General features: G+C 35.1%; 1 protein-coding gene across 2 annotated transcripts in view; it reads right to left on the bottom strand.

Moving 5' to 3' along the window:
* Positions 1-15251, bottom strand: part of STPG2 (sperm tail PG-rich repeat containing 2) — a 688703-nt gene that overhangs the window by 635295 nt on the left and 38157 nt on the right. For both annotated transcript variants that reach the window (XM_058432763.1, XM_058432765.1), the window contains exon 6: positions 13849-13960. In XM_058432763.1, coding sequence (XP_058288746.1) covers positions 13849-13960 — 112 coding nt within the window. The remainder of the gene's footprint in view (positions 1-13848; positions 13961-15251) is intronic.

Below are 15251 nucleotides of genomic sequence, written 5' to 3'. Positions count from 1 at the left end.
TGAGATACAGTAACTGTAACATGAACAACTAATTTAGGTTTGGGGGGAAAAGTGTGTTTAATTATGTGCAAGTCTTCTTAAGTCTCTGTTCACCCTCAAAACCAAGGCCACTACACATATTACTAACAGTAATATGTGCGTGTTATAAAGTGTTATAAAGTTGCCAAGTGCGTGTTATAAAGCCAAGTAACCAGATAATTTAATAAATATTAAAGACTAACAATGATAAGGAAGAAAGTAAAAATGTTTGCATCAAAATTAATGGAATAATCCACCCATTAAAGAAAAAAACACAAAAAGTTTTAAATTATTTCTGCCTTTCATGTCCTTATTATTAACCTGTTTAGCATAATTTTACTTATTTGAAACTAAAACTTTCTATTTAAGATCTATAATATTAGTAAATTATTTTATGTAACCTCATACTAATCAAGAGAATAACCTAGTCTATAAATAACATCTTTTAATATAACTTTTAAAAGTCTAATAATTTTGATAAATTTATATAGATGAATAGAAATAACTTAGTGCAACTAGAATCTAAATAATATTTTTAAATAGTTCCAAGGTATTTTCATCTGGCAGAACTGCCAAAAGAACTAAAATTTCCAGTTTAGGATTTGCTCAGATGAACTTCAAATTTTCATATCTTGCCACATAATTTTTGGGCATTTGTTTTAATGAATTTGAGAAATGAATGAATAAATAAGGTGTTACGTCAATAAAGATCCAAAGTATTGGCGCCACCTAGTGAAACTGTACTCAGTTATTTGAACTAATTCAAAGCTAATACAGCAACTTCGTATATTTTGTATTACCAAATTAAAGAACTTCAATAGAAACAATTACCAAATATTTTTGCATAGTAAAGATTTATCTTAAAGACTTTATTAATATTAAGAAAGATACTAAAAAATTTTTCATTGCCAAAGGCAAGACATTCCTCAGTGAACTATTCAGGTTGCATAAAAGTTAGTATTTGTGTTTTTCAACAGGAATTCTCAGTAAATTATAATGTCATAAATATTCAAAAGATATATTAAAACAACACTACATGTACAAATTAAGTAAATTCAAGGACAGTTATGATTTTTAAAAACTCACATTGATTAAAATATTATATTCATATTATTACATATTTTGTTGCAATATCAGAAAATGCTTAAATCCAAAGATACTATAGGAAGGGGAGAAAGATGATGGAATAGAAGCCTACACCATTCACGTCTCCTGCTGGAACACAAAATTTTAACAATCATCTGCATGAAGAAACGCACCATCACAAACATCAAAACCCAGGTGGCAATCACAGCACCTGGTTTTGACTTCATAACGCCAAAAGAGGCATTGAGGAAGGCAGGGGATATAGTCTTGAATCATCGATGTCACTCCTTCCCCATCCCCCGACTGTAGCCATGCAGCACAGAGACAGAATCAGTACATTTTGGAGAGGCAAAGCACAGCAATTGGAGGACTTTACATTGAACTTGGTGCTGCCCTGTCAGAGTGGAGAATAAAGCCATGCTGAGCTCAGCTAGCACCCATGCATAGAAGGAGCATTTGGACTAGCCCTAGCCAGAGGGGAATCACCCATCCCAGTGGTTGGAACTAGAGTTTCTCAGGAAGTCTTGTTACATGGAGTGAAGTGCTCTGGGGTCCTAGGTAAACTTGAAAGACAGTCTAGGACAGAAGGACTGCAATTTCTAGGCAACTCATAGTAGTAGACTGGGTTTAGAGCCAGGAAACTAGGATAGCACAGGACCTAGGGAGATACCAGCTGGTGCAGCTAAAGGAGAGCTTGTGCCATGCCTCCCACAATCCCAGGCAGTGCAGCTTATAGCAATGAAAGTGACTCCTTCCTTCTGCTTAAAGAGAGTGAAGAGTAAAGAGGACTTTGGATAGAGTATTGAGCAGAGTTGTGAAGCCTCCATTCCAGGCCCTAGCTCCTGAATGATATTTCTAGACACACTCTGGGCCAAAAGGAAACCTGCTGCCTTGAAGCAAAGGCATGATTCATTACCTGCTGACTAAACAGCCCTTGGGCTGTGATATCAGCAGTGATACCTAGGGAGTTTGCCTTGTGCCTTGGGTTCTGAAATGTGCTGGCTTCAGTGATAACCCAGCACATTCCCAACTGTGGTGGCTACAGTGAAAGACTCATTCTGTTTTTAAAAAGCAGAGGGAAAAGTAAAGGGGACTTTGTCTCACACCAACTCAACGACAGTGGAATAGAGCAATAAGCAGGCTTTTGTGGTCCCCGAGTCCAGGCCTAGGCTCTAGGACAGCATTTCTGGACCTGCCCTGGGCCAGAGGGGAGCTCACTGCCCTGAGGGGTAAGTCCCAGGCCAGGCAGCATTCATCACAAACTGACAGAAGAGCCCTTGGGCTTTAAGTGAACACTGGCAGTGGCCTAGCAGAACCCCTCCACCTCAACCCCCCATGGACCAGCGGTGGTAGTGGACACAGGGAGAGGCTCCTCTGCCTGTGGAAAGGGGAGTGAAGATCAAGAAGGACTTCATATTATAGTTTGAGTGCTAGCTTAGCCACAGTATAATAGAACATCGGGTAAATTCCCAAACACTAAATTACAGTGTTATACTTAACAAAGTATATAGTTGTTTATGCTTGTTAAAATAAGCTTATACTTGACTAAGTATAAATACCAAATGATGAACCAATCAAAAATAACAACTACAAGACCTAGGTAGTACAATAGGACATAAGGAAAAACAACAAAAAGTTAAAAAACAGAGAATTAAGTTAAAGTGTAGTGTTTTTATTAGTTTCTTTCTGCATGTTCTTTGCTTATGTAATTAGTATTACATCAGTTTAAAATAATGGGTTATAAGATAGTATTTGGAAGCCTCATGGTAGCCTCAAATCAAAAAACACACAACATATAAGCAAAATATTAAAGCATTCCACCACAGAAAATCACTTCCACTAAAAGGAAGACAGGAAGGCAAGAAAAAAGGAAGAGAAGACCACAAAACAACCAGAAAACAAATAACAAAATGGCAGACGTCAGTCCTTACTTATCAATAATAACATTGAATGTAAATGGACTAAACTCTCCAATTAAAAGACATAGAGCAGCTAAACAGATGTTTTTAAAGACTCAGTGCTATGCTGCCTATAAGAAACACACTTCACCTATAAAGATGCACAGAGACTGAAAGTAAAAGGATGGAAAAAGACACACCATGCCAATGGAAACCAAAAAAGAGCAATAGTAGTTATGTCAGTCAACATGGATTCCAAAACAAAAACTGTAAGAAGAGACAAAGAAGGTCATTATATAATGACAAAGTGGTCAATTTAGCAAGAAGATAAAATGATTATAAATACATATGTACCCAACATGGGAGAACACAGATATATAAAGCAAATATTATAAGAGCTAAAGAAAAGATATACGCCAATACAATAACAGCTGGAGACTTCAACACCCCACTTTCAGCACTGGACAGATCTTCCAAAGAGAAAATCAACAAAGAAACATCAAACTTAATCTGCACTATAAAACAAGTGGACCTAGAGATATTTACAAAACATTTCACTCAATGCAGAATACACATTCTTCTCCTCAGCACATAGATCATTCTCAAGAATAGACTATATGTTAGTCCACAAAAAGTCTTTAAAAATTCAAAAAATGAAATCATATCAAGTATCTTCTCTGACCACAATGGAATAAAACTAGAAAGAAATAACAAGAGAAATTTTGGAAACTATACAAACACATAGAAATTAAGCAATATGCTCCTTAATAATCAGTGGGTCAATGAAGAAATTAAGAAGAAAGTTTAAAAATATCTTGAAATGGGCTGAGCATGGTGGCTCACACCTGTAATCCCAGCACTTTGGGGGGCCAAGGTGGGAGGATTGCCGGAACCCAGAAGTTTAAGACCAGCCTGGGCAACATGGGGAGACTTCGTCTCTACAAAAATACAAAAACAATTTGCCAGGCATGGCAGCATATACCTGTAGTCCCAGCTACTCAGGAAGCTGAGGTGGGAGGATCACCCGAGCCCAGGAAGTCAAGGCTGCAGTGAGCCATGATTATGCCACTACATTCCAGCCTGGGTAACAGGAGTGAAACCCTGTCTCAAAAAAAGAAAAAAAAAATCTTGAAACAAATTATAATGGAAATATACCAAAATCTATGAGATAACAGCAAAAGCATTAAGAAAAGGAAAGTTTATAGCAATAAACACCTACACCAAAAAGTAGAAAAATTTCAGATAAAGAACCTAATGATGCATCTTCAAGAACTAAAATGGCAAGACCAAACCAAATCCAAAATAAGTAACAGAAAAGAAATAATAAAGATCAGAGCAGAAATAAATGAGTTTGAAATGAATAAAACAATACAAAAGATTAATGAAACAAAAAACGGTTTTTTGAAAAGATAAACAAATTGACGAACCTTTAGCCAGACTATGAAAAAGAGAAGATCCAAATAAATAAAATCAGAGGTAAAAAAAAATTCAAAGATCATTCAAAGGAATGAATTTGCAGAAATTCAAAAGATCATTAGTGGCTACTATGAGCAACTATATGCTAATAAATTGGAAAATCCGGAAGAAATGAATGAATTTCTAGACACATACAACCTACCAAGGTTAACCCATGAAGAAATCCAAAACCTGAACAGAACAATAACAAGTAACAAGATCAAAGCCATAATAAAAAGTCTCTCAGTAAAGAAAAGCCTGGGACCTGATGGCTTCACTGCTGAATTCTACCAAACATTACAAGAAGAACTAATATCAATCCTACTCAAACTATTCCAAAAAATAGCAAAGAAGAGATTACTTCCAAACTCATTCTATGAGGCCAGTATTACCCTGATACCAAAATCAGACAAGGACATATCAAAAACACAAAACTATCCCTGATGGTCAATATCCCTGACGAACATAGATGCAAAAATCCTCAACAAATACTAGCAAACCATATTCAGCAATATACTTAAAAGATCATTCATCATAGTCAAGTGGGATTTATCCTAGGGATGCAAGAACAGTTCAACATATGCAGATCAACGCATGTGATACCTCATAGCAACAGAATGAAAGACAAAAACTATATGGTCATTTCAATTGACACTGAAAAAACATTTGATAAAGTTCAACATAATTTCCTGATAAAAACCCTCAAAAAACCAGGTATAGAAGGAACATACCTCACCATAGTAAAAGCCATATATGACAGACCCTCAGTCAATAACATACCCCACCATAGTAAAAGCCATATATGACAGACCCTCAGTCAATATCATCCTGAATGGGAAAAACTGGGAGCCTTTCCTCTAAGACATGGAACATGACAAGGATGTCCACTTTCACCACTGTTACTCAACATAGTACTAGAAGTCCTAGCTAGAGAAATCAGACAAGAGAAAGAAATAAAAGGCATCCGAATTGGAAAGGAAGAAGTCAAACTATCCTTGTTTGCCAATGATATGATCTTATATTCTGGAAAACCTGAAGACTCCACAAAAAAAATTATTCGAACTGATAAACAAATTCATTAAAGTTGCAGGGTACAAAATCAACATATAAAAATCAGTAGCGTTTCTATATGCCAACAGTGAACAATCTGAAGAAGAAATCAAAAAAAGTAATCCCATTCACAATAGCCACAAATAAAATTGAATACCTAGGAATTAACTTAACCAAAGAAGTGAAAGACCTCTGCAATGAAAGCTATAAAACACTGATGAAAGAAATTGAAGCAGACACCAAAAGCTAAAAAGATATTCCTTGTTCATGGATTGGAAGAATCAATACTATTAAAATGCCCATGATGCCCAAAGCAATCTACAGAGCCAATGCAATCCCTATCAAAATACCAATGACATTTTTCACAGAAACAAAAAGAAAAGAACATCCTAAAATTTATGTGAAATCACAAAAGACCCAAATAACTAAAGCTATCCTAAGCAAAAAGAGCAAAACTGGAGGAATCACATTACCTAACCTCAATATTACAGAGCTACAGTAACCAAAACACCATGGTACTGGCATAAAAACAGACATATAGACTAATGAAACAGAATAGAGAACCCAGAAAAAAAAACTCACACACCTACAGTGAACTCATTTTTGAATAAGGTGCTAAGAACATACATTGGGGAAAAAAACAGTCTCTTCAGTAAGTGGTGCTAGGAAAACTGGATATCCATATCCAGAAGGATGAAACTAGACCTCTCTCTCTTGCCTCACACAAAAATCAAATCAAAATGGATTGAAGACTTAAATCTATGACTCCAAAGTATGAAATTACTAAAAGAAAACATTGGAGAAACTCTCCAGGACATTGGACTGGGCAAAGATTTCCTGAATGATACCCCACAAGCACAGGTAACCAAAGCAAGAATGGACAAATGGTATCACATCAAATTAAAAAGATTTCTGCACAGCAAAGGAAACAATCAACAAAGTGAAGAGACAGCCCACAGAATGAGAGAAAATATTTACAAACTACCCATCTGACAAGGGATTCATAACGAGAACATATAAGGAGCTCAAACAACCCTATAGGGAAAAATCTAATAATCCAATTTAAAAATAGGCAAAAGATTTCAACAGATAGCTCCCAAAAGAAGAAATACAAATGGCAACAAGCATATGAAAAGGTGATCAACATAATTGATCATCAGAGAAATCCAAATCAAAACTACAGTGAGATATGATCTCGCTCTAGTTAAAATGCCTTTCATCTAAAAGTCAGATGCTAGTGGTGATGTGGAGAAAAGGAAACCCTTGTACACTGATGGTGGGAATGTAAATTAGTGTAACCACTATGAATAACAGTTTAGAGGTTCCTCAAAAAAAAAAAAACTAAAAATAGAGCTGCCATATGAACCAGCAACCCCACTGCTAGGCATATAGCCAAAATAAATGAAATCAATATATCAAAGAGATATATGCACTCCCATGTTTACAGCAGCACTCTTGACAGTAGCCAAGATTTGGGAGCAGTTTAAGTGTCCATCAACAGATGAATGGATAAAGAAAATGTGGTACATATTCACAACAGAGAATTATTTAGCCATACAAAAGAATGAGATTCTGTCATTTGCAACAACATGGATGGAACTGGAGGTCATTATGTTAACTGAAATAAACCAGGCACAGAAAGACAAACATCACATGTTCTCACTTATTTGTGAGATCTAAAAATCAAAGCAACTGAACTCACATAGATAGATCACAGAAGGATGATTACCAGATGCTGGGATGGCCAGGGGATGAGGCCCACGGGGAGGTGGGGATGGTTACTGGGTATGAAAAATAAATAGAAAGAATGAATAAGGCCTACTATTTGATAGCACAATAGGGTGATTAGAGTCAATAATAACTTAATTGTACATGTCAAAATAACTTAGAGAATATAATTTGATTGTGTAACTCAAAGAATAAGCACTTAAGGGCATGGATAACCTATTCTCTGTGATGTGCTTATTTAACATTGCATGCCTGTATCAAAACATCTCATGTACCCCATAAAAATATATATACCTGCTGTGTGCCTGCAAAGTTTAAAAATCAAAATAAATTCTAAAAAAATTTTTTTAATGTTTTTAAATACCTAGTATTTAATAGCACAACAGGGGGACCATAGTCAATAACAACTGACCTGTATATTCTTAAATAACTACAAGAGTATAATTGGATTGTTTATAACACAAAGGATAAATGCTTAAGGAGATGGATACCCAATTTTCCATGATATGATTATTACACATTGCATACCTATATCAAAATAGCTCATGTACCTATAAATATATATACCAATGTACCCACAAAAATTTTAAATTAAAAACATAAACAAAAAATGGTGATACTATAGCACTTACTTTTTAAACTATTTTACTACTTTAAAACGTATACTGCTTAGGCCATAGGATAAATACAAAGAAAGAAAAAAAACCAAGAATTATTTCTCTACATTCAAAATTTTAAATGAAACTGCCCATTTTTCAGATCTGTAATTAATTTATTCAGAAAGCATTACTAAACATAAGTACCTCACTTCACTACATGTTTTAAAAAGAGAATGTAAGATACTTGTCCTCTAAGAACTATGGTTTAATTGAGGATGTTAGATAAATATATCAAAAAATATTCCATATACAAGAAATAATATTATTCAAATTAATCATAAGTTCAGACAAAAACACCATTAAGCATTAAGGGTCAATACAACCTGGAAATCTGAAATCTTGAAAAACAAGAGAAAGAGGAATGGGTTCAATATAAGCAAAGAGCATTCCAAGACAATTTCAAGGACTTACTACCTATAACTCATTTTTATGTACCATCTATTGTAAGGGTGCATCTGCTGAACTTAAAGAGCCAAGAAATGGAGTGAAGCTATTAAGCCTATCACACACCAAATTTACCAAACTTCCCAAGTCATATCTTCTTTTTCTTTCTTTTTTTTTTTTTTTTGTTTTTGTTTTTGAGACAGAGTCTCACTCTGTCGCCCAGGCTGGAGTGCAGTGGTACAATCTTGGCTCACTGCAACCTCCGCCTCCCAGGTTCAAGTGATTCTCGTGCCTCAGCCTCCTGAGTATCTGGGATTACAGGCACCTGCCACCATGCTGAACTAATTTTTGTATTTTTAGTAGAGACTAGGTTTCACCATATTGGCCAGGCTGGTCTCAAACTCCTGACCTCAAGCAATCTGCCCACCTTGGCCTCCCAAAGTGCTGGGATTACAGTCGTGAGCCACTGCACCCCGCCTCCTTCAGATGCTCTTAATGTGCAGGAGAGGTACTCCAAAGTGTTATTTTCCTTGGACCTTTAAAACTGGTTATTTCTTCTTGCCTCTTTTCCCACCCCTGGGACCCCACATTAAGACATTTCTCCAGTTGCCCTACCAGATTTTTTCTTTCTTCATAGCAGCTATTGAAAATTCTGCAGCACTTTACCACTGAAATCCCTTCCCATATTCTCATTTCTATTCAGCTGCATTTAGGCAGCTAAGACTATGAAATATATACAGAATAAGAGACAATTTCCAGAAATCATAAAAAGTTAGGGATCAAGCATGAAAGCAAAAGAAGAAAGTACCATGAGAGAGATATTTTTCCCATGCATTTTCTCTCCTTGCCTAGAGAAAGATCCTGTGAGTAAGGGAGTTGGAAGAAAAGCAAAAGATTTAAACATAGTAATTTCAGAATGGGCCCTAAGTTTTTTTATACTTGCCCATCCCAAGGCTAAGTGCTAAGTTGAGAGGTGTGAAGGAGCAATCTATCCAAAATAGGCTTGTGATTCCGAGAAAAATAAAAAGAGCTTGAGGCTCATTTTCTAGGTAGCAGCCAGAAAACTGGCCAGTCATGAGAATCACCCATCCTTAAACATAGCCCAGTACAATGCAAGAGCAGCAGAGTAGCAATTCCTGCAACAGCTTTTTAAACAGAACTAAAAAAAATTTTTACAGTTCTCTTATCACCTGATCACAAATTTAATCTCCAATTCAGCTACGTATAGACAGAAAACACTCAAGATTTTGTGGCCACTAGAAACAATTTCTTCTCCATGACATTGAACTCTAACATTTACCCTCAGTGACCATAATCTCCTATCCTTTCATCTCTTGTGTTCCCTCTCTCCTACCTACCTTCTGTTGATTCTCATTTTTATCTCTCAATTCTCAATTCTTCCCTGTTCTTACAAGCCATGAATCCCGTTATGATTTCTTTATCCGCCCCCTCCCCCCGCCACACTTAGCCTTGATTCCAAGATTAACCATACTGGCCTCGGAAACTCTGATTCTCTCAAACCCTTGCCACTGAACAATCTTTATAGCTCCAACCTCTGGCGATGCTTAGCCCTACAATACAGGTTTCTGCTCTTGCCCTCATATTGTCAATAATGAGCTTGTGCAAACCACTATAAAATGGGATCTTTGTCTTCCACCTGCAACTATTTTATTTATCTTAACTATTTGTCATATTCCTTATGATTCATTATGATATATATTCCATTCTTCTTAATTACTGAATACCTACCTCCCCCATCTCTGAAGAGGACTTCATTGAATACATCACCAGAACAACATAGGTCATCCAAATAAAATTACTGGATCTCCTATATGCCTCTATATTTGTCTTTCAGGGATCTGCAAACTAGGGCCTATAACCCACATCCTCCTTTTGTAAATGAAAGTTTTACTGGAATATTATTCATCCATATATTGTCCATGGCTCCTTTTGTGCTACAACAGTAGTTGAGTAGCTGTGGAAGAGACTATATGACCCACGAATTCTAAATACTTAATATCTGCCCCTTTACAGAAAAAGCTTTCTAATCCCTGATCTCTTTCTTCCTTTTCTTAAAAAAAGAGGTATTTCTGTTCCTCTTTAATATAAACTAGCTGTTTATGCCTTGGGTCCCTTTGATCATCTGCTCCTGAACATTACTCTATTAATTATCAGTTCTATGCATTTCTGTAGCTCCTCTATTCCCACTGGATCCTTCAACTATTCTAAGAATATGCTCCCCCCAAAATTAAAATGTCTCTCATTCTGTTATCTTCTCACTCGACCATCTGATTTTTCTTCTTCCCTTTACCATCAAAGTTCTGGTGGTAGAAGGTGGTAGAGGCATTGAATATTATATATAATATTGTCATAATATATATAACATATATTAATATTAATATAATATATAACAATATAACATAATGTATATTATATGGAATATATCACATAATATATTATCATGTAATATAATATATAACAAATAATTATATATATTATATATTCAATGTCTCTATTGTCTGGTCCCATTTCCCTTATTCCATGGAATCTAACTTTTATCTGCTACCAAAACTGTTCTCCCAATACTCACAATAATTAAAATACATACTCTCTCAATACCTTTTATTAACTAAATATAAAGCCTTGTTCTTGTCCTGCATTCCTCTCCATGATCTCTTCTTTTAAACAGTTATTGCAATTTCATTATCTTTTTAACTAACATGTTCATTATAAAACAATAGAAAATTCAACTAAGCAGAAAAGATAAGTCACCCATAATTTCACCACTTTGAGTTAAACAATATAAATATTTTACTATGACTAAATGTACATATACTTATTAATAGTAATAAAAATCATATTATGCATTTGCTTTTTTATTTACTAACCTATCATGACCACCTTTCTATAAAAATATTTCGGGGCTGGGCATGGTGACTCACACCTGTAATCCTAGCACTTTGGGAGGCTGAAGCGGGTGGATCACCTGAGGTCGGGAGTTGGAGACCAGCCTGACCAACATAGAGAAACCCTGTCTCTACTAAAAATACAAAATTAGCCAGGCGTGGTGGTGCATGCCTGTAATCCCAGCTACTTGGGAGGCTGAGGTAGCAGAATCGCTTGAACCCAGGAGGTGGAGGTTGCAGAGAGCTGAGATCGTACCATTGCACTCCAGCCTGGGCAAGAAAAGCAAAACTCCATCTCAAAAAAATAAAATAAAATAAAATAAATAAAAATAAAAATAAAAATAAAAATATTTCTATAATCTTTCCTTTTTGAATCTCTATCCTTGGTATCTAAATTCCCTAACTCACTTCCTACTTCACTAATTATCTCTCCTCTAGCTCTTTACTCATGCCTCACTCCCAAAATCTGTGTTCCTCCAGGATCTGTTCTTAATTTTCTTCTCATCTTTGTATTCTCTTCTATAGCAACGTCATTACTTCAATTATCACCTTCATGAGTATGACTGCCAAATCAGTATCTCTACCCATAATTTCTATTACAAATTCTATTTTCAAATTTCTACTGTCTGTTGGTAATTTTTCTCCAAATTCAATTGTCTGAAGCTGAACTCATTATCTGCTCATCATAATAAGTAGCTTCTGTGATGACCACCTCTGCTAGTGACACAGTCATCCAAATTCACTTTTAAGTCATCCCTGCCTTTTCCTACTTGCTTGCCTATACACACACATGCAAACATGCACAGTGTCAGCATTTAGTTGTGTATATAACAAAACAATGGAAAATTTAATGGTTCCATGTCAAAATAATCAGGAGAAACTACCATTTAGCATTATATAAGCCAAAAAATTTGGAATTTAGGGAATGAATAAGGTTCCACCTTCCCTCATTGCCTGAAATTTTAAATTAAAATTTTTTACACCTTAGGAACAAATATTTGCTATGACAATAAAGCACTGAGAAAATGCTACATACAATAAAGCCCTTATATTTCAACCAGTTCATTCAATTTAATTCCTTATTTTTACTATGTATAAGGTAAAGAAATAAAAAGTGATTCTTCTGATTTTTATTTCTCTAGTTTTAAGATACTGTGACAGAAAAAGTGATTGCACAAATCTTCAATTTTAAGCAAAGCATTTATTTTATATTATACTAAATATGCAAAAATAACAATACTTTCACATTTCTGCTTTAATTATAAATTCTCTTTGATACTTCAAAATTCTTATTTTATCAGACTTGTTTTCACAGAGTTGATTTTCAAAAGAAAGAGTCACATTACATTTAATAATAAACAAGCCTCTGGGTAAGCTCACATTTTTTAAATTATGTATTTCAGAGCATATATGTAATTAGAGGTAAATTACCCTTATGTAAGGTCAAATTTAAACTGTATATTAGATCTCACTAGAAAGGAACACACTAAGAAGCAATCAAATCTTCAGCTTTTTAGAACATTCACGTGTTTCCCCACCTACTCCCCTAACACCCCAAGATATCTAGTATTACCATTGTTAAAGCAAATTAAATGTGGCCCAAAAAGGACTCTGTACTTCAGTACTTGAGTCCTTGTGGACAAACTGCAACCTAACTTAATAGGCAGACAAGATTGAAAACCTAACTTAGTAGTATGCACCTGTAACAATAGCTGAGTCTTGGCCAATCCCAGCAGCCATACTTCAACCACTCATACGCTGCTGAGTGTTCAAACTGTGTTCAAATAAGGCAAATGCTAAGCTATAACCAATCCAGTTGTTTCTGTATCTCACTTCCAATTTCTGTGTCATTTCCCTTTTTTTGTCTATAAATTTATTCTGACCAAAAGGCATCCCTGGAGTCTCTCTAAATTTACTGTGATTCTGGGGGCTGCCCAATTCACAAATCATTCATTGCTCAATCACACTCCTTTAAATTCGGCTAAAGTTTTTCTTTTAACAGATGGTGTCAGAAGCGGGGTCCAAAGTAGAGCTTCTAATGAAACCCAGGAGTGCTGAGTGAACAAGCAAGGTAGCTGCAAGGACCCTGCAAGGACCCACTGTGTCCTTGATTCCTCAGAGCAGCTGAGGGTTGTGGTAAGTTCTCTCTCCCAAGTTCGGAGCCCCAAGGATTTGTGTTTTGAGCTCTCTGAGTTTCTTTGAGCAAATTTCTCTTCCAAACTGGGTTTGGAAGTTTTAACAGAAATGGGACTGGGTCCAGGATGGGATTTGATCCCTTAATTAACAGGCTTGGATCCAGTTAGAGGCCTCTTACATCTGACTGGGTCAGAAAAAAACCGGTAGTAAATGGTAATAGTGTAGGGATTGTAAAATTTGACTTTTGAAAATTCACAGGGATTTTTGTGTTCTACCCTTTGTTTCATTTTTCTTGCATTTAAATCATTTAAAAAACCAACTTAGGAGTCATGAGTTCTTTGCGAGAAGGTTTTCAAGCAGAGACAGCAACCACTTCACAGAGGTAATAAATACTTCCTTCTACAATATTCATTGAATGACGATTAGCTATCAGGCACATTAGATCAAAGAGCACAGTAACCTTGTGATAACAGGATTCAATGATCTTAAAATTGGGAAAATATATGCATTAGCCACCTTTCAACTTACCTTTTTTTTCTCCTGCAATACTATTATTTCATATAGTCGTGGGATAAATGAGCAATAATTTTGTTGTTGATCTCTCTTGACGTTAACATTTTCATAATATGATTTCTTTTTCCTTTAGAAAATTTAAATAGAAATTAAGAGTTCTCAATTTTAAACCTATAAATATTTATGTAACCAAAGAAATTCTTTCTACAGCAACATGTCCTGCAATTAAAGTATGAAATAATAAGATTATCTAGGTGTATTAGACCAATATATTCAAAATTTTGTAAAATGTATTGGTTTTCTTGGTTCTCTGAATTTTTCCAATTCAGAGCATTATTATAAACCTATCTGAATAATTATTACAAAAAGAAAATAAGATCTGGTATTTACATCATGAATTGAACAAAAAGCTAACCCTAAAAAAAAGTGTCCTGTGTAGTCTATGTACCATTAAAAGTCTAAAATTCCAAATCCCTTGGTATTTCAACTATTATCAAAATAAGAGGAAAATAGCCCTATGCTATTTATATCATAAAATAATCAGAAAAGGGCATAAAGATCTTTGAAAACAAAAAGGAAGCTTCTTTTCATTGAAATTCAGACAACCTCAAGAAAGAATCAGAAACTAAATAAGCAGTGAGCAAGAGCCCCAGCTTTGGAGTTAGACAGCCTAATAAGATCCCAGCATTGCTACCTACTGCTACCTATTGGTTATATAACCTTATGCAAACTAACTTCTCTAAGCTTCAGATTCATCACCCAATGAATCTGGTGACTGGAATCTGGTAATTGGAAATAGTAATAACCAATTCTCAAGGTTTCAATGATTAAAGTAGACAATATATGTAAGGTGATTAATGCCATACATGGCTCATAATAAGCACACAGTAACTGTTAGCTATTATTATTGCAAGAATCACATTTAAACAGGCTATACAGACCACACTACTATTTTTTCTATTTTGTAAAGGTAATTTCAGAAAAAAATCTGATACCCAACATTTCCAACAAACTATACCAAACATATGCAGATTAAAAAATATATAATACAAAGTTATATAATTGCTATTACTTTCTTTGTTCAGTAGTGCTATGATTTAATATGCACTTACCATCCCTGCTCACGGCTAAAGGCTCACCTCCTCACTGATTGTTATTTGCTAAAAACTCAACAAATAAACTCGCTTTCAAACCTCAGAAAGGTTTATGGATAAGAAATTTATATGTGGAATATCAGAAATCTCACATATCATTTAGGTCTGTATCTTTACCAAAAAGAGACCTATACACTTATCTTCCATTTAGAGTAACCAAATATCTCCACTTTCATACTGAATCAAGCCTCCCAGAATAATTCTGACTCACCAAATAAAACAAAAAGTCCAAGAAAGAAAAAAACAAGTAGAAAATTTCAACTG

Source organism: Hylobates moloch, unplaced genomic scaffold, assembly GCF_009828535.3.
Source record: "Hylobates moloch isolate HMO894 unplaced genomic scaffold, HMol_V3 SCAFFOLD_2, whole genome shotgun sequence".
NCBI lineage: Eukaryota > Metazoa > Chordata > Mammalia > Primates > Hylobatidae > Hylobates > Hylobates moloch.
This window is presented reverse-complemented; position numbering and strand designations above follow the sequence as displayed.